The sequence below is a fragment of the Mustela nigripes genome, chromosome 1 (genome assembly GCF_022355385.1).
Source record: "Mustela nigripes isolate SB6536 chromosome 1, MUSNIG.SB6536, whole genome shotgun sequence".
Lineage (NCBI taxonomy): Eukaryota > Metazoa > Chordata > Mammalia > Carnivora > Mustelidae > Mustela > Mustela nigripes.
In genome coordinates this window covers 168150377-168169975 of record NC_081557.1, presented here as the reverse complement: position 1 = coordinate 168169975, position 19599 = coordinate 168150377, and the positions used below count along the sequence as shown (strand labels likewise).

Below are 19599 nucleotides of genomic sequence, written 5' to 3'. Positions count from 1 at the left end.
ATTACGTAAAGTGAAAGAAGCGCGTCACAAAGAACCACACATTATATAATTCTATTTATATGAAATGTCCAGAGTAGGCAAATCTACAAAGAGAAAATAGATTGGGGTTTCTTAGGGCTGGGGGCTTGGGGAAAATGTGGATTCATTGCTAATAGTACTGGGTTTCTTTTGGGGTGATGACAATGTTCTAAAATTGATTGTGGTGATGGTTTCACAACTCTTGTGAAAATACTAAAACCCACAGAATTGTGTACTTTAAATGGGTGGAATATATGGTATGTGAATTATATCTCAACAAAGTTGTTATCCAAAAGACAAGGGGCTGGTTATACCCTATTGTACAGCAACACAGTTGACTAGCATAAAGCTATCAAAGGGATGAGAAAGCTATCTGTGCTGATCTGGTGCACCCCGAAGAGATTAAAAGGTGAATTGCAGGATGGTGCCATAATATCCTGGTTTTCTACAGGAAAAATATATACATATTTTCATTTACTTCTAATGGCATGAAGAAACCCTAAACGGCTAAACTAGTAACAATAGCAGTGGTGGTAGGGGATGGGTGGTTAGGGAACAGGAGTCCGTGTGAGACTGCTTATATGTTTTTATGTAGTTTTGCCTTTTGAACCAGGTAAATGTAGCACCTACTTTTTCAACTTAATTTAATTCAAAGGATAAGTTAAAAGTTAATTAAATGCACAGTAAAAAATAAAGTCAGGACAATTAATTTTCCTCCAAATGTTGTCCATTAAATATCTAACCAGCTGAAAAACAACTAATTGAAACAAAAGGCAAAGAAACCACACTGATTCTTTTAAGTTGATAGTAGCTTATAAATATCATTCTTCTTCTTCAGGAAAATAGTCATAAAATCATATCTTAATGGAGAGCTAAGTTACACACAAACACACACACACACCCCCTAGACTTTTTTCCATAGAGGAAAACAAAAGCAAAAAAAAAAAAAAAAAAAAAAAAAAAAAGACTGGCTTGACAGTTTTCCTGCTTCTGTCTTTACACTGAGATGACCTTCTTTTTGGATCCATGTCTTAAGTAGTCATGGTTAGCATTCAAGAACCGTTGAATAGGAAGAGAATACAAAATACAAATTGATAAGCTTCAGCAAAGCATCATGCAGTTTGGAACTAAAAGGTGTTTGGCATTTGAAAAGAAACCTCCAAGAACTAAGGTGTGGAAATCACAATAAACACGAACCAAGAAACTTTCCTGAGGAGAAAAGAGAAAGAAATGGAAAGACTGTGCGACTAGCTTCAGTTCAGTGCCCGCCACGCGTGCACACGCAGCGCGCATGTGCACACTGTGAGCAAGGCCGTTTCACAGGGCTGTGGCTTCTCGCAGATGCTGCTGGCCTCGCCAGCCAGGTGCTGGTGCGGAGCTTACCGGCGCCACCGTGGAATAAACCTGCTGAGCCGCGAGGGTCAGGTCTCTGAGGAGAGCCATGAAACTGCACAGACAGTTCCACAGGATCTTTCGAGCAGCCTGGTTGAACACCTGGAGCTCCTCCACGAGCTGGGCATTGAGGGCCTCGTACTCCTTTTTGGCCAGGTCTGTCTCATCTCCGGCTACCCGTGGCAGGGAGCTGTTGCAGTCCAGCAGTTTGTCATAGCGTTTCTGGATGAGCTTCTGCGGCCCCGTGAATAAGGACAGCAGGGCCGACAGGGGCATCAGGACAAGCCTCTGTAAATGGGCTGCCTGTCGAAAGAAAAGCAATCCTGTGACAGAGTAAGGAGCAACCAGTACAGGTCCTGCGCTATCGCCAGTAGGCTTACTTCCTCCCTGCAGGAGCTCAGAGGACCACGGGAAATTCTGTAGCCAAGTGAAGAGACCTTGTGATCTGACGCGCATGCTGGTTCAGATGGTTAAGCATATGCCTTCTGTTCGGGTCATGATCTCTCCGGGTCCTGGGATCAAGACCCATACTAGGCTCCCTGCTTAGCAGGAAGTCTTTCTCCCTCACCCTCTCCCCTCTGCTCCTGTTCTCTCTCTCAAATGAATAAATAAAATCTTAAAAACAAGAGAGAATGTGATTTATTTATTTTTTTGTCTAGCTAAATCTGCTCGAAGACTTAAAACAATGACTCTAGAGTCTAAAACTGAAAGTAAAGAGTAAGCAAGAAGAGGAATACAAAACCTAAAGCCTGCACACCTAAAATGCACTCCATCTTTCTCTCTACAGCCATTGGGTTTTGTCACTGGGGTCATCTTCAACACTTTGCCCTTCCCCTTCTTTCTAATCCCTGAGTCAAGTGGAGTTACTTCAGTCCATGGAGTGGAAGGCAAACTCCAGTCTCTGACCACTAAGACTGGGCAAATGACTCACCATATTATTCCCTTCCTTTGCTGACAATGAAGGTAGTCTTAGAAAAGACTGTATCCTAGTCCTCCCACATCTGCCCAATTACCCGGCTACCCTGCTGGCTCATTTTGGGTAGTGGAACTTCATATCCTATACAGATAAGTACCTCCTTAATCAGGTGTTTTGCTCCTGTGATAGAAACGACAACAGAAGGCACCTGGGTGGCTCAGGCAGTTAAGCATCTGCCTTCAGTTCAGGTCGTGATCCTGGGGTCCTGGGATCTAGAGCCACATCAGGTTCTCTGCTCAGTGGGGAGTCTGTTTCTCTCTGCCCCACCCCTGGCCATGTGCTCTCTCTCCTCCGCGCTCTTTATTTCTCAAATAAATAGTGGTTTCTTTTTTTTTTTTTTAAGATTTTTATTTATTTGACAGAGTCACAGTGAGAGAAGGAGCACAAGCAGGGGGAGTGGGAGAGGGAGAAGCAGGCCTCCTGCCAAGCAAGGAGCCCAGTGTAAGCTCATTCCCCAGGACCCGGGGATCATGACCTGAGCCCAAGGCAGACACTTAATGCCTGAGCCACCCGGGAACTCCCAAATAAATAGTCTTAAAAAAAAAAAAAAAAAAAAGGAATGACAACAGAGTTACTGCTTTCTCTTTAAACACATTGAAGGACTAAGCTCATGCTGATTTCTTAAATTGTTCCATTTTTAGGTTTGAGACATTGAAAATAAACTTCATATTAACCTCCAACCCCATGCCAGCACCTGAACATCCTAGATTTACTTTCTTCTATTTCTCTTTCCTCCCCCTCTATTCCGAAGCACCCTAGTATCCTATGTTTGCTGACTGCTGACTTTATGCTTTGTCATATATGCGTGGGTTACGTGATTATATTACAGCAATTTAGAAGCAAGTTTTTCTTTTGTACCCTGAAAGATGTCCTAAGGAATCAGCATCTGAACAGCAGGTTTTATTAGTTAAACAACCTGTGGTAACTTTGTCTGAACTGACAGGAAATCCACAAGAGAGAGGAAGCCAATCTCTGACTGGTGCTAGCAATAGACTACACAGATTAAATTTGATGTCTAGCTTATAAAATAATCAATATATAGTTTCAGACTGTTTAATGACTCCTTTGACTAAGCAAAGAATCTGTTTACTGTTCTGATAAATTACTATATTGTAACTTGGCTGGATTCTACAGGTAATTATAATATTACAACATAATTACTATATACATAATTACTATATCTATATATATACACACATATATGTGTGAGTGTGTGTGTGTGTGTGTGTGTGTATCCTGTGACCATAGACATAAACCAATTCCAATTCACCTGGGTATAGGAATTATGATTGGAACAAATAAGAATCAGATTTTCTTTTAATATTTTTCCTGTTCAAAACATGTAAGCAAGTACTTTTCAAGGTAGATAAATATTTTTCAAGGTTAGATAAAAACACTGCTCTGCCTTTAGATAGATTTTTGAATTCCTATTAACATTTGATTTTTTAAAAGATTTTATTTATTTATTTGACAGAGATTACAAGTAGGCAGAGAAGCAGAGAGGGAGAGGGGGAAGCAGACTCCCCACTGAGTAGAGAGCCCGACGTGGGGCTTGATCCCAGGACCCTGGGATCGTGACCTGAGCTGAAGGCAGAGGCTTTGCTTTAACCTACCTAGCCAGTCAGACGCCCCAACATTTGATTTTTAAAAAGGAGTTTCATATACTTTTTTCGTAAGTTAAAAAAAAGTCACTTTTATATTGATCATTCTGATAATTATTTTAATTTAGCTTAATTTATCATCTTGTGGTTTCATGCAAGAAGGGGAAGAACACCGCTCTATTCCCACCAAATTCTGGACATGCTTGCTGAGGGGAAGCTGTATACCATGCTGTTATATGGTGCTCAATAAATACTTACTGACTTAATACATTGGGATTAAGCTAAAGAACAAACTCTTAAGGACTTTTCTGAAATGGGCAGTCTGTAATTAAGCCCAGAAAATGTATCAAGAACTAGCCACATTGTTTCCATTTAACATACTTTGTAAAAACGTCTCTCTCTCTCTCTCTTGCTCTCATTTATCTAATTGATCATCTTAGTTCAGATGTAATCCTGACTGGTACCACATTCCCTGGTACCACAAAATAAGATGCTTCTGAATGTTTTCTACTAGGGGGTGGGGTTGGATGACTTCCTAGGATTTGGAAATATGTGGGGCTATTCACTGGATGTCACAATTTGAGACTGGGGAGACATTACTGAGATTTAGATCCTGGTATGCCAGGAATGCTAAACACCCTCTAACACAAGGGCCTCTCAAGGAAGAACTGTCTGACCCAAAATGCCAATAATGTCAACACAAAACTGCCACTTTCAAGGATCTTCAAGATGATGAAGGAGTCTATTATAGCTTCTATATAACATAGTACTATGATATTCTAATACTTATGGAACACAAGATACTAAATTAAAATTAGTACCACTCAAACTAATTTACCAGCCAAGTATTTCTAGGTTCAAGAATATTTTAAGGATTCCCAAGCTATGTTTTATAATTCTGTATATTTTATACAACTCCTAGAAAACAAATATTTTACCACAGAACAGAAGACTTATGACTCATAGGTAAAGACTGGTTCTCGATAAAAAGGCTTTACTGTCCAGTATATACTGTGTTGATAAAAGTCATGTCTTCAGAGAGTATCTTCACTCTACCTGTAAGGACTCTGGACTTTTCCAGAGACTCCTTTAGGAAAATCACAGCTTTCCAACTTAATAAAGCTATCATCTATCACATGCAGACTTAAACTAAATGTTGATTTTATTTTTAAAAATTTTTTTAAAGATTTTATTTATTTATTTGAGAGAGAGAGACAGAACAAGAGAGAAAGAGAGAGCACGAGGGAGAAGCAGGTTTCCCACTGATCAAGAAGCCCAATGTGGGCCTCAATACCAGAACTCTGGGACCAAGACCTGGGCTGAAGGCAGACGCCCAACTGACTGAGCCACCCAGACACCTCCAAAATGTTTCTAATAGCTACTCAGGGGTGCCTGGTCATGATCCGCCTTCAGCTCAGGTCATGATCCCGGGGTTGTAGGACCAAGCCCCTTGTTGGGTTCCCTGCTTCTCCCTCTGCCTGCCACTCTCCCTGCTTGTGCTCTCCCTCTCTGTCAAATAAATAATAAAACCTTAAAAAATAAATAAAATAAAAGCTACACAGAACTGACTGCTCCTAGAAACACAATGTAGAATCCTCTTAAATTTTGATTGTAGTAAAAAATTCTTCACTAATTCACTTTAAAATAGTTAATAATGAAAAAAAAATCTGCTCCTATTCAAATCTACTGATACTGACATTCGTATTTGCTTTAGTACATGTTTTATTTCTAACTCCAGAAAAACAAATAAAAATCAGCTTTCCTTTTAACCCCGCTTTCTAACTTATCTGTGAATATAAATAACTTACAAAGTCACTGCAGGGATTGGGGGCATTACTTGGGGTCTCCGAATGGCTCCTCTCCTCCTTATCTTTGTTGCATGAGATCTCCTGGAGCGCCATCACACTCTGCAGCGCTAAGGGCATGGCATCCTGAAACCCAAGAACAAAGTCACAAAATGGGCCAAGTTCTGAAGTTCTATACCATTAAATGTATCCCATGTGTATACTTCATCATCATAACCCTCCATTACCACTGAGAGATCAATACCAAAAAAAAAAAAAAAAGGAAAAACATATCATGAGTACTCTGTACAATGAGTTTACTCGTGACAATCTATTTTCTTACTTTCCCCCTGTGACTTTATCCTATTATTCTGTATGACACCTTTTTTATTAAGTGGACTCCACCTTAAGTTCCCTCATTGGCCATTCTTCAGTATTCAATTCTTACTAAATCCCTTATTTTATGGTTCAGTCATTTAGGATCTGCCTTTGGCTCAGGTCATGGTCCCAGGGTCCTGGGATCAAGCCGCATGCACTGCTCAGCAGCACTCAGCAGGAAGCCTGCTTCTCCCCTCTCACTCCCCCTGCTTGTGTTCCCTCTCTTTCTCTCTCTCTCTGTCAAATAAAATAAATAAAAATTTAAAAAAAGAAATCACTCCTTTTTGATTTATGTCTTCCGTTTTCCTTAGTGAATTTATTGCTCTTTTTAAAAGAAGATGCTCATGTTTTTGTTGAATGGGTTAGTGGAAATAGAAGACTTTCCTGTCGATGTTCCCAAGATGCATTCACTTCATGAAATGTATATGAAGGACACGGTTCCCACTGCTGTCTGGCTGTTATAACTAAGTTTTGGTTTTCTTTTCACAGAAAGCAGAGCTTTAGGAAGAGGTTAGCAAAGGTAATTATAAAATCAGGCTTTGCATCAGTTAATAAATGAGAAAGGAATGTAGCTTGTTGGTTACATAATATGGAACTTTTTCTCAAAATCATCATGCCTGTTAACCTAATCCTCTGTTGGTATGATAATTTACCTATGCAAGTAAACATCTGCTTCCAAAAATTGATATCCAAGATAAAAACTGGAAAATGGGAAGGGGGCATTTGTTAACGGAGTTACATAGAATTCATGTCTATGTCTCCCAGTCATGCCCATTATCAAGATGTTGCTGAGGACACTATGTCTTCTTTAAGAGAGCCATTCTGTCTCTACTGAATATAATTATACTGCACTTCCATCAGTTTGGTTATGTCTAGTGAGTCTCAACAAGGGCAGGAAAACTTGCTATGGGGTTGGAAATCTAGTGCGGGTGCTTTTTTCTTCTACTGTGGTTGTGTGGGAATATTTGCATATTGTAGTTCTTATTATTTTTTAGAATTTATTTTCCTTTACATTGATTTTCTTTTATGTAGACCTACCTATCTAAGTTTGAACTACCTGTGAATTTCATTCAGAACTCTAAAGGGGTCATGATGAAACATTGGTTACAAAATAAATAGAGGTGATCTGTTCATCTAGGGTGTGTGATCGTATGTCCTGTTTTAAGTTGGCTTCTCAGAGACTTAGAGCTAAACTTGAGATCCACACGTGGCTTTCTGCAGTTTTTTTTATGGCCTTTATATTATATTCTTTTGGCTTTTTAGTTCTTCTCCAATTTCATTTTATGTCCCCCTTTGATTTTCTCTTTTCTTTCAGTCCCACTTTTAAATTTGCAAATATGTGTTTTAGGTACTAGAAAGGGATATACAAGTATAATCCAACAAAAAAAGGAAATATCTGCCAAATCAATTTTGCACTAATGAACTCATCCCCGTTAAAAGGAAAGTGTGCTGATGGTCCACCCCACGGGGCAATCATGTGAGCTAATGCCCCACAACATGGCCACTCCAGTTGGGAGCAGGACGGGGCAGATAAGCTAATGAAGAACGGAACCTGCATCTCTCTCCTGGCTTTCCTCACTGGCAGTTTGCAGCCTCCAAAATCTGATGTGGTATCAGTGAATCTTATCGTATAAATTTGATCACAAAAATGCATGAACATGCACATTTACTCTTCGGAATAACCGTGGACACCAATACCTTCTCATAGAAACACTGAAAACGGTTGTTGTGTCTTACTTACCTGGATGTGTTGATGACAGAGTGTAATGTTCTTCATACAGTGCCTCACCGTCTTTTCTAAAGATCTGAACAGCTTTTCTTCTCTATTGAAGGTATTGTCTTTCACCTATAATGCAGATGAAATTATTTATTTTTATAAATCAAACAAATCTGGTTTTTTTTTTTTAAGATTTTATTTATTTATTTGACAGAGAGAGAGATCACAAGTAGGCAGAGAAGCAGGCAGAGAGAGAGAGGGGGAAGCAGGCTCCCCGCTGAGCAGAGAACCCAATGCAGGGCTCCATCCCAGGACTTCTGGGATCATGACCTGAGCTGAAGGCAGAGGCTTTAACCCACTGAGCCACCCAGGCGCTCCACAAATCTGGTGTTTTAAAGAAATGTCACAAGCTGTATGAGCCCAGCACATGGTGAAGAGATTCCTTGTTGAGATGAAAACCTTCCAAGTCATGCTGACTGCCTTGGCACAGTACGTGCTGTGTACAAGCGTGCCGCACAACTTCAGTTAGTGTAGAGAAGCCACCCGCTGCCGGTTAATCATGGAGCTTCGTCTGTATGATGGTAGCTCGGGGAGGTAAAACTTTTCTCTGCAGTTTATAATGGCATATATGACATATGTACTCTGAAATTATGCCCCTTTTGTGGGTTCATAAAATAATTAATATAATAAAAAATCAAAATTAAAATAAGACAAATATTTCATCTTTTGACTGGAACTGTTTTGTGGTTATGACTCATCCTAATTAATTTCACAGTGGTTATTTAGAAAGGATTCTTAGCTTCTTGGCTAAAGAAATGCGGTAATTCTTTACCAACTCAAATTTGAAAAGTTGAATGTGATCTTGGCCGAAAGAGCCCTTCTGTGGGGAAAACGCAGCAGAGTTAAAATAATAGTCACATGTGTTCAGTTATTTTTAGATATTTTATTTTATTTTATTGATAAGACCATAAGTGTTATTGTTATTAATGGTAAGAAGTATTTCTTGGCTATCCCAATATTGACAAAAGAACAGAACCAGCTTCATGCCGGCAAAATCTGTGTGAACATGCAAATGATTTGTGGTACATGGTGGGTACTCATCAATTTGGTACTGGGTAGTAACCATAGCTGTTCTCTGTTCATAGGTTTGATAATTTAAAATCATGGACCTTGGCGGGGTCCGGGGGAGACAGTTGACCTTAGAGCCGAGTGCACAGAAAATGGTGCTATTTTATCTTATTTTTAAACCCCTTAATATTGTCCATCTAAAAAGCTTTTGGTTAAATAGGTAGCATAGTCCCTTGTAATTCACACAACATTCAAGACTGTCTGCCTTAGGACCTCTCTCCTCTAATCTAGTTTGATGTATGGAACAATATGCTGGGGCAGATTATTTTAAATGCGCGTTTCAAGGACCCATCACCAGCTATTTTATTTTGTGTATCTTGGCAGGGATCCAGATGATTCTAAAATAAGACATTCAAGGATCACAGTATGAAAAATATTGTCCAGTTCTACGTTCCTACAGCCAAGCCCTTCTCATGCTGCTTTATTTTGCTGGAATACACTGCTGTCCCTTTCTCTACCTTGCAAAATTCTGTTTCATTTTTTTAAGGACTCAACTGTCACCCCTTCTGTGAAACCTCCGTTGAATCCCTCTTCTTTTCACTGTAGAAAATTAATTGCTCCCCCATGTGCTCTTCACAACACCAGTTAATTATTTAAGTGATTCTCTCCACTGATAAATGGCAAGCATTGGAGATTAAGTATTTTTTGTCTTAATAATAATAATAGCTAACATATATTAAATACTAACTATATTCCAGGCACTGTGCCAAGACCTGCTTTCCATTTTCTCATTTTAATTCTTACAAAGCTCTATGGCATACGTGCCACAATGAATCCCATTTCAGAGATAAAGAAACGGAAGCTTGGGAGCTGTGGCAAAATAGTGAGTGTTCCCCTGACATCCTTTTACTGGCAGGATTTGCACCTCTAGTTTAAGTTGGACATGTGGATGCCCTGCTAGAGATTACCCTTTCCAGTCTCCCCTGCAGCTGGTTCTGCCCTCGTAACTGGTTTGGGTAAATAGATGTTAGCTAAGGTATATATTCCACTTCTGAATTTTGGCCTTACAACCTTGCTTTTGGGAAAAGACTGAAGACACAGCAGTGACCCAACTTCAGCCAAGCAGATGGAGACAGCATGTTTGGGGGACAGCACAGCACAAAATTGGAGACAGCTGGGTTCCTAAAGACTTCTGTGCAGCAGATCCCATCTGACTCACATCTTAGGACTATTACAAGAAAGAGATATAAATGACTTCCCAGCTTACGCTACTTTGTTTTAGAATCTCCTTGTGAAAGGAGCTTGGCCTTTACCCTACATAATACAGGACATTAAAGAAATTTATCCACGTTAATACGTAGAACCAGGATTCAAACCCAAGGAGTCTGAATTCAGAATTTCTTTGTATACCCGATCTCTAACACAGTGTCTGGTATAGTGAGTTCAATACATGTGTGATGAATTGAATAGAATCTTCCTCTTGGGTAATAGTTTTATACCCTAACTCCACCAAATATTTCACTTGAGCTGCTGACAAGTGCAAAATTGACTGATTTGAGATTTATCTCTTCTGCAGTTCAGCCTATGCAGCTGATTTTCTGATTAACAGTGAAATGCTTCATTGCTGACAGGACATCTTCTCAAAAGATTAAGGGGAAAATCTAATTAATATCCCTTCAGGCCACTTTACCTACAACTCACTTTTAGTTCACAATTGGAAAGTATCAGAAGCCGATGATAAATATGTTAAAGAATGTAACAGCTTCTACAAAACCTGCTCAGAATTCAGACCTGCCTATTGTTCCTCAATAGAATTGTCTTAAGTCAGAAGTAACAACCTAAAGAGTAGGGGAGAATTGTGTGCATGACATTTACACATACCTATGAAGGCTACAGTCTCTTCTACAAGTGAATTCCCAACCCCATTTTAGTACTGTTGCTTTTAGCTCAAATGACTTGATTTTCCTCTCCCTGATCTATGGCCATACAACCCTAATGTCCCAAAGTTCTCACATTATAGTTTAGCACTGGGAGAGGGGCCTGGAGTTATTTCCTGTATGCAATGGACCCAATGAGCCTCTAGAAGAACATAAAGGATGATACATACCACAGAATCCAAGAACGTCCATATTGGATATGGAGTAATAAAGTAGGTACAGCCACAGGAGAAAACAGAAACAAGGCTTGGAAGAAGTTGATTATAGTGACAAGTCCTAAAGAGGAGGTCACTGCATGCCATATAGGGCCACAGGGCAATCACCAGGTTTTGGTCAGGTGGCAGAAAGGAGCAGGGGGAAAGTCAAGGCCAGAGCCTCTATTGTGTTTTTTGTTGGCAACCCTATAGAAATACCTGGATCAGGATAAACAGTTTAGGATTGGCCAGTTTGAGTAATTCCCATGGGCTTTGGGCTTTCGTGGTGGTCTCCACTTGCCTGGTACCTGGCCCTAGGACGACTTAAGGCAGAGGAACCCCTTTTGGTGTGTGAGATAGATGAGAAAGTGTTTGGGGCTACAGACATAGGATTGCTTGGTTCGCCTATGAAAGAAACGATTGCAGCTGAGCTCTTTGGTTTCTCTAAGAATGGATTAGCCCTGGGAGGAGCATCTCTCAGTGCCAGCCACTTTTTCAAGATGTCAAAACAGCATAAAATACAGAAAGCAAAAGACCTGACTAATACACCATGCATAAAGGAGTTTATATCTAAGTGAGAAGTAAGAAGTCTGGATGTTAAAAGCTAGTAAACAGTAATAGACTGTTCAGCGATATGAAATGCTGCTGCTGCTGCTGATGGTGATGGTGATGAAGGTGATGACGATAGCCATGGGTACTGAGTGCTTACCCACCGTGTTAGGCACTTTCTACATATGCATCACCTCATTTCATCCTCACCAGCCCTCCGCGTGGAAGATCCTAGTATAACCTCAATGACTCCCTTGGATTTAAGCTATGTGCCCAAAGGCAAATATTAATTAAGTGGCAGAAGTGACATTCTAATCCAGATCTGGATGACTTCAAAGATTCTGTCCTTACGTTCTGCCTTGTGCTGACTCCGGCAAATGTCCACAGGGCCAAGAGTGGGAAACACTCCTTGTCAAGCATTCAGAAGAGGAAGAGGCCCCTACTATCTTAGGGTTCGAAAGCTGCAAAGGCTTAATAGAAAAAAGGAAAAAGACCATGGTAGCTGAAGAGTGAAATTCAACCAGTGCTGAACAACCATACAGTTGCCTCTAGTTCAAATTAAAACCTTAGAGATGTTAACATAGTAAGGGATAAAATCAGGAAAATGAGAAGAAAAAGAAGTACTATATAGTATCTTAAGAACTATCCTGGCTTGATTTCAATTAGAAGCCCTCTGAATTCCATCTTCAGACCATGAACTTCCTATCTTGTGATTCTCAAAGTGTATTCCTTTGGTCACTTACTCCAAGATCATTTAGCTTCAAAACACCTGGAGTTTTGTAAATCTACAGACCGCTAGGTTGCACCCTTGAACCAGGAGAAGCCCTGGGAATCTTTTGGCAAGCTCCTCAGGTAATTGTTCCACACATTAAAGTTTAAGAGCCTTCGTTAATCCATCCATTATTTATTGGAGGTTGAGATGAAAGTGGTTCAAATCAGGCTAAACAGGTGATGCAGAACAATTATCCAGTAACATAATGTACATTGGCAGTGGGGAGAGAGGAAGAGAATAATGGTAGGAAAAAAATCACACCAAGGTATGCACCTAATGCCCCCCCTTTTTTTATAGATGAAATAAAGTTAAGATGAACATGAAGGGAACCTGAAAGGAAAGTGAGGTTTTAAGAACAAAACAAAACAAAATAAACAGAGGTAAGATAGGGATAAAAGGAGGACATTGCCTTGGATGAGATGATGTGCTGGTTGACTGTGAGTCGGGACTTCTGGGTGTCCCATGCTGACCCCTGTCCTCATGTCCTTTTCCCTCCTTTGCTTCCTGAGAGAAAGCACCACAGCTAAAATAGTGTCAAAACCACCCGCATTTGATTTCCCCCCCAAAATGGAGAAAGGATCAACATCAGACAATGACCTTGATTCTCATTGTTCTAGAAACAGCTCTGATAACAACCAACAGAACCCTCACAAAACGATCAGCACTCGTATGTCCCAGGAGGACATAAATGGCTAAAGAAGAAAAATTACCTGTGGCTCTCCTCTGGTCAGAATCTTTAGGTGATTTGTCACTCGTTTTGATTTCTTGCTAATTGAATGAATGTTTAGTTTAGACAATTTATCTTTAAGCGATTCTTCCTCATCATTCCTCTTGTATTTTAGAACTGCAAAGGAAGAATGCATCACATATTTGAACACATACAACATAGAAAGTTGCATCCAAAGAATTCAAGATCCATATTTAAGAGAGAAATCTAGGTGATTTTTTGACCTTCTGATGCAGATACAATATGCTCTGGTCCCACTGCCCAGGCTTAAGTCCAGCTGCCCAACCCACTGACCAGAAACTCAGATGTCTAGGGGCTTGAGCGCCTCAAAGCTCAAGGGCCATTTACCTTCCACATTAAAGAAATCTCTGACACCGGAGAAAAACTTTCTCCCTTTTCGGATAGTACATTTGTTATCTTCAGTCTCTAGAATGAAGCATCAAGACCTCGCTAAGGAAACTGTACCCAGCATAAGGAGACTTGAGACTCTAGAGGGACTCTCCACTAGCTGAGACATTGGGGATAAGTTGAGTCTTCTCTAAGAGCTTTACTTTTTTATCTTTAAGATTGTTTTCACCTCTCATATTGTTCAAAATGTTAAATATTTCTAACATTCAGTTTTGGTAAGGGTGCTGGGAGATGGGCAATCTTACACATTGTCGGTAAGGATTCAACCCACACAGCTTTTGTGGAGAACAATTGGTCAGAATCTTCTAAATGTATCTTCTGTGACCAGGAAGTCTGTGCAGAGAATATGCTTTCCATAATTAAGCACACAAAGTTTTGTTTGCTACAGTATTTTTTTTTTCCAATAGCACAATACTGGGAACAATCAGAAAGTTTATCCATAGAGGAAGAGTTAACTAAAGTAGAACACACTCAGAAATAGAATAGCAGGGAACCATGAAAAAGAAGGCCAATATTAACTGGAAGAATGTTCATGATGTGTCATTGAGTTTAAAAAACGGGCCCAGCACACTGCAGTGCCATAAATGTTCAAGAAAGATGGAAAGAAGTAGAAGAGAAAGAAGAAAGAAAATAGGAAAAAATAGAAAGTCTGAAGAAAACCTAGGACATGTCAGCTGTGCAAACAGTGATCATGGGAATGGAAAAATCTTTCCACTTTAAAACACTGTGAACGAGTATAAGCAGACAGAAAAGTAAAAAGAACAATATAACAATTTTCTTTCAGCTTTGACATATCTTAACATTTCACCTTGCTTATCTTCATAAAAATGATCAGCTGAAGTTTCTCTGATCTTCATCTTTGATCCCTTAAAGGGAATTATGATCCTAAAGAATGGGGATGACTGTACCTATATCTATTTTTATACATGGATTTGTATAATACATAGTATCATTTTGAACATTTTTGGTGTTTATAAAAATGGCACCATATTGCATATATATATTCTTCTGTCACTTGTAATTTCCTTTTTAGAAAACTCAACATTGTGTTTTTCAGATTTATTCAATTGACGCATGCATTTTAATTTTTATGTTCTCATGGTATCATAGTGTCCAATACATGGTTTGTCCATTATCTGGATAAATATGTAAGCTATTTTCCTCTTGATTTTATGAACAATACTAGTTACTAGTATACCTATCTGTGAGCATAGGGGAAAGGGTTTCTCAAATATCCAGATATTGATTTTCTGAATCTCAGGTGTGGGCATCTTTAACTTTACTAGATATTGTCAAGTTATTCTCTATAGTGGTGATTCCCACTACATTGTTGCCTGCAGCACTTAACATTACCCTTAAAAATCTTTTTGCCAATCTGATAATGGGAATGGCATGTCATTGTGATTTTTAATTTGCATTTCTCTCATTACAAATGAAGCTTAAGCTTTTTTTTGTATTAGAATGGTTTTATTATTGATTTAATAACAGTAATTATGTATTCTAGATAGTAATCCTTTGCCTATGGACTATCTTTTAATTTATTATGGTGTCTCTTCCTCTACAACTTTTTTATTCTAGACCCTTCTTTATAATTTTAATTTATTAACACAAATACAGATTTTTTTTCAATTAAAAATTTAGAAAACAAAAACAACAAAAATAAATGAAACTGTTGGAGGAGTTAGCTGCAATGTCCTACCATTGTTTTAATGTTAGAAGTACAAAGCCAAGTACTTATGGACACAGATCACACTGACAGAGGACCCACACAGTCTATCCCAATGCGTTACTACATCGCAGATGATAGAAACCGTGCAATTGTGCCTCCTGTTTTGAAATCTCTATTTCCTTCCAGACATGAATTTTACATCTCAGCTAACAAATGCCTCACAATAATTCTATAATTTGAGAAAGAAATACACTTGCTCCCTTCAATGGAGCAATTATGGCTACAAAATCTCTATTCTTTATGTGTTAGAACCAGATGAGCTGTATTAGCTGGGCCTGTTTCACCACCGATGTGGCTGGAGCTTCTCACTACTCCAGCTTTCTGGCCGTGCCATGTCTCCTTCTTCCCACACGTATCACCAGTGACAGGAAGACTACATGCTATGATATCATCAGCCCACAGTATGTCACCAGGCAAGCAGTCGTGAATGGAGGTTGAGTAAAGGGCAGCTTGATTTTTTAAAAAATTGTCTTTTTTTTTTTTTGTGCCTCATGACCTCGAGTCCAGCTGGCCAGGCAAAACTACACTCTGCCCCTTAGCCTCTAAGTCTAGAAATCGAATGATCATGGTCACAGCAACTGCTATAAGTACTTAGATATTCTGATTCTCAGAAGTATAGGCAGAACACTCCAATCACAGAAAACACTCAATTCATTATGTTTCTACTTACCTAAATCTTTCCGTCTTTTAAGTTCATTGATGTTCACATTAACGTCTTTCACTGCAGTGAAGGCATCTCCCAGTGCCCTGAAGTCTGGGTGGGAGGGAGGGGTGGAGCCTCGAAGTTCACACAGCAAGAGGGGGTATTTCATTACACGCTGGATTGGTTTGATCATCAAAGAGCCCATGTCCAGTAAGTTTGGTTTGCCTCTACAATAGAGATAAATAATATCAGTTTCCCAGACATTTGTTTTATCATTTTTGTGATTTTTATGAGTAATCCTGAAACTGTTTTTACCCTTTATTTTTCCTCTATTTGGCTGTATACAATTTCTAAGAATAGAGCAAGAGCAATGAATGACAGAGAGAAGCCAGGCTAAAAGACCCTACTACTAAGCAAAAACCTACAAGAAAGCAAATGAGCGTTATCTGTCCACCAAGAAGGACTCAAAGCAGGATTTCCATCCATGTTCCTTTTATACTTTTTTAAATAACAAGATTGATAATAATAGTGGGAAATAATTTCAGAATGCATTTTTCCATGACAACCAGAAAAAATGCATTTTCCTGACGGTATTTTTCTGATTATTACTGAAGAAAAGAAACTCATTATTTAAAAAGTATATGCAAGTATACTTGCAAGTATAGTCAAAAGAAAGCATTGTTTCCTCTCTTCTACCAAATTGAATAGTTGAATTCATGATGTTTCAGAGGTTCTACCACAGTCTCCAAAAGAGATTTTTAATAACTGCAACAATGTAAATTCTGTAAATTAATTATTAATACCGCCATTATCACTAATCATTGCTATCACACGACTTTCCACGATTTTCCATGTGGAATTCTTCTTAGCCAATAGATCTTCAAATGGCCACATAAAAGTGAGCATTCATGCCTGGCTCTTCCTTTAGGAGCTTCTGAGATGAGCATAGAGTTATCCCAACTAGCCAAGCAGTTCACAGGAAGTGAAAAACCTAGAAGTCATTGTCCAACCCACTGTTCAATCATTTTTTAATGAGAAGTCAGTGGTTTTTAAAAGCCTTTTTATGCAAAGAGGCAAATAAAGAGACACAATAAATGGACATGGGTAGAAATTGTGCTTTGAATCTCTTCTGGTGGACAGATACACTCAGTTGTTCTCCTTTAGGTCTTTTGTTTGTTTGGCTTTGACTTTGGTTTGGGGGTTTTGTTTTTGTTTTGTTTTTGTTTCTGTTTTAGTAGATAAGAATATAGATGGTTTTCAAATCATAGTAGGTGAATTTTTTTTATTCTTCAATTATTATTTCTAAATATTAATATAGAAGGACAACTTACCACATCATTGGAATGGTGAAATGGATCTACAAATCTTTGGACAAGACCAAAGATAAAAGTTTACCATCAGAAAAGGTCTGAAAACACCTCAGAGACCATCTTATTGAACTCTTCATTTGATAAATGAAAAACTAACAAACTTTGATGATCATGTGTATGTACACACACACACACACACACACAAGCCAGCCACCCTCTATTATATCTCCCCATTTTAATTTTTATGGTAGCACTTTTCAACTCTATGGAATCATTTTGTTTCCCTATTTACCAGTTTATGCTCAATTTGTCTGTCATCACTATGTGTCTGGCATGACATATAGTATTTTCTCAATGAATATTTGGAGATTGAAATGATAGATTTTGGATTTTCTGTAATGTGCTTTTATCTTACATTGAAGTTTTTTCAAAAACATTGCACAATGATCCTGAATAATAGAGGAGTTTTATCACATGCTGAGAAAATAATGACAGTATAATAAAAAAAGATGGAAACAAACAAAAGTCAACATTTTTTTAAGGAAAATCAAAGTAAATATTAAAGATCTGCAAGAGAATAAAGAGCTGTTTTAATATGATTTATCTTGTACTTTCTACCCATTTACACAAATCTCTTAAGGAAGGGAGGAAGGGCTATCAGGAGACAGGACGGCAAGGAGGGAATGAAGATAGGGAGAGAGAGATGTTTTGGTTTCCAGGTGTACTGAGTGAAGCGGATGGGAAAAAATGTAAATCTATTATGAATGCTAAAAAAAGTAACACAATATATTTTCTAACTGATGCTGTATCAAAAGCAGAACACTTGAATATGAAATATAGCATTTTCTTACATATCTCAAGCAGAGAGTCTTCAGCAATACAACAGTATAGACAGTTAAGTGGAAATAATTCCCCTAAATAAAAACAAGTCTGGAATATAGAAGGTATTAACTTGACCAGAAGAAATCATATTATCTGTATGATTATAATCAGAATTTCTTCTACATGCTTCCTTTGACTATCATCAAATATTAGTTTATTTAATCTAAAAATTACTGAAAATGCCATCAATTATAAATATAATCAAACAGCTCAAAGAAAACTCAATTTTAATAAGATAGTTTATTAGCATGGTCTATTGTTATATGCATATTTCAAATTTTTAATTACAAAAAATATCCCCAGATGTATTAAAGGACATGCTTGTGTCTCCGAGCTGCCTCTTTTCTTCCTTATCAAGATCTTTCAAAAAACCAGCCTCAACCCTTTAGTTGTGTCCACATCTCATCATTAATTCTTTTTCCATTACTCTTTTACATCAAACTTCTAGTCTCTCCCTTTTCTCTTTCAAATGTTAATAATAACAATTACAAATGAAACTGTTTAAAAGTGTCAGAAATGCAAATATTTTAAAAGGCTTTCTTTAAAATGAGAAATCTCCCAGACACTTTTGTCTTCAGACATGTACTTTGGACAGCCCAAGTGATGAGCAATGATATTCTGATATCTGCATCACACAGACAAGCAATATGGTAGAAGAGATAGAGGATGTCTTTTGAGATAATGACACTCCAGGCATTCACCCCATCTAATCCCTTCCAGTAAGATTAAGTTCTGATTACTTCGAGAGGCAAATGAGTCCTATGGGTGTTTTAACCCAGCCTAGCTAAGCACCCATTATCATATGTATCCGCAAAAGAAAGTAACCATTTCCCATATATACCAGGCTAAAAACTAAGGTAGTCATTAATTTGTAATTCTGTTTCATCTTCCTCTGTCTTATCATGAATACTTTGACAAGTATTTAGTACCGTAAGTAGCTGCACTAATCTCATTGTGAATTACTAGGACTTTACAAAGTCAAGTAAACACAGCTGGCTTTGTTTTAACAGCAGCCAGTTTTGCTATAGCGAGCTTCCCATCCAATACAAGAGAACAGTCTCACACTGAAAATAAAAATGACATTTAAACAATGTAAAAGCTGCGGTGGAGGACAAAGAATCAGATATACAACATTGAGGTCCATCAATATATCTTAATTAGAGGGAGAAAACAGAGGAAGGAAAAATAATCATTTAACTATTGATCAGATTACTTTGAATTTCCTCTTTTTTATGACAACAAGTATCCTAATTTAATATTAATTTTACAGTAGCCACAAACCATGTATACTGTTATTGAGTTTATTTTCAATTCACTCTCCTTTAAAAACACCTTAAGTCAATTTTATTTTATTTTATTTATTTGTTTTTTTAAAGATTTTATTTATTTATTTGACAGAGAGAAATCACAAGTAGATGGAGAAGCAGGCAGAGAGAGAGAGAGAGAGGGAAGCAGGCTCCCTGCTGAGCAGAGAGCCCGATGCGGGACCCGATCCCAGGACCCTGAGATCATGA

At 38.3% G+C, this 19599-nt stretch overlaps 1 protein-coding gene across 1 annotated transcript in view; it reads right to left on the bottom strand.

Annotated features, from left to right (window-relative positions):
* The window catches only part of ARHGEF38 (Rho guanine nucleotide exchange factor 38), a 148999-nt gene that overhangs the window by 20000 nt on the left and 109400 nt on the right, over window positions 1-19599 (bottom strand). The window contains exons 6-10 of the mRNA XM_059376838.1: window positions 15921-16120; window positions 13097-13230; window positions 7891-7995; window positions 5796-5918; window positions 1402-1713 (exon numbers count right to left, since the gene is read on the bottom strand). Coding sequence (XP_059232821.1) covers window positions 1402-1713; window positions 5796-5918; window positions 7891-7995; window positions 13097-13230; window positions 15921-16120 — 874 coding nt within the window. The remainder of the gene's footprint in view (window positions 1-1401; window positions 1714-5795; window positions 5919-7890; window positions 7996-13096; window positions 13231-15920; window positions 16121-19599) is intronic.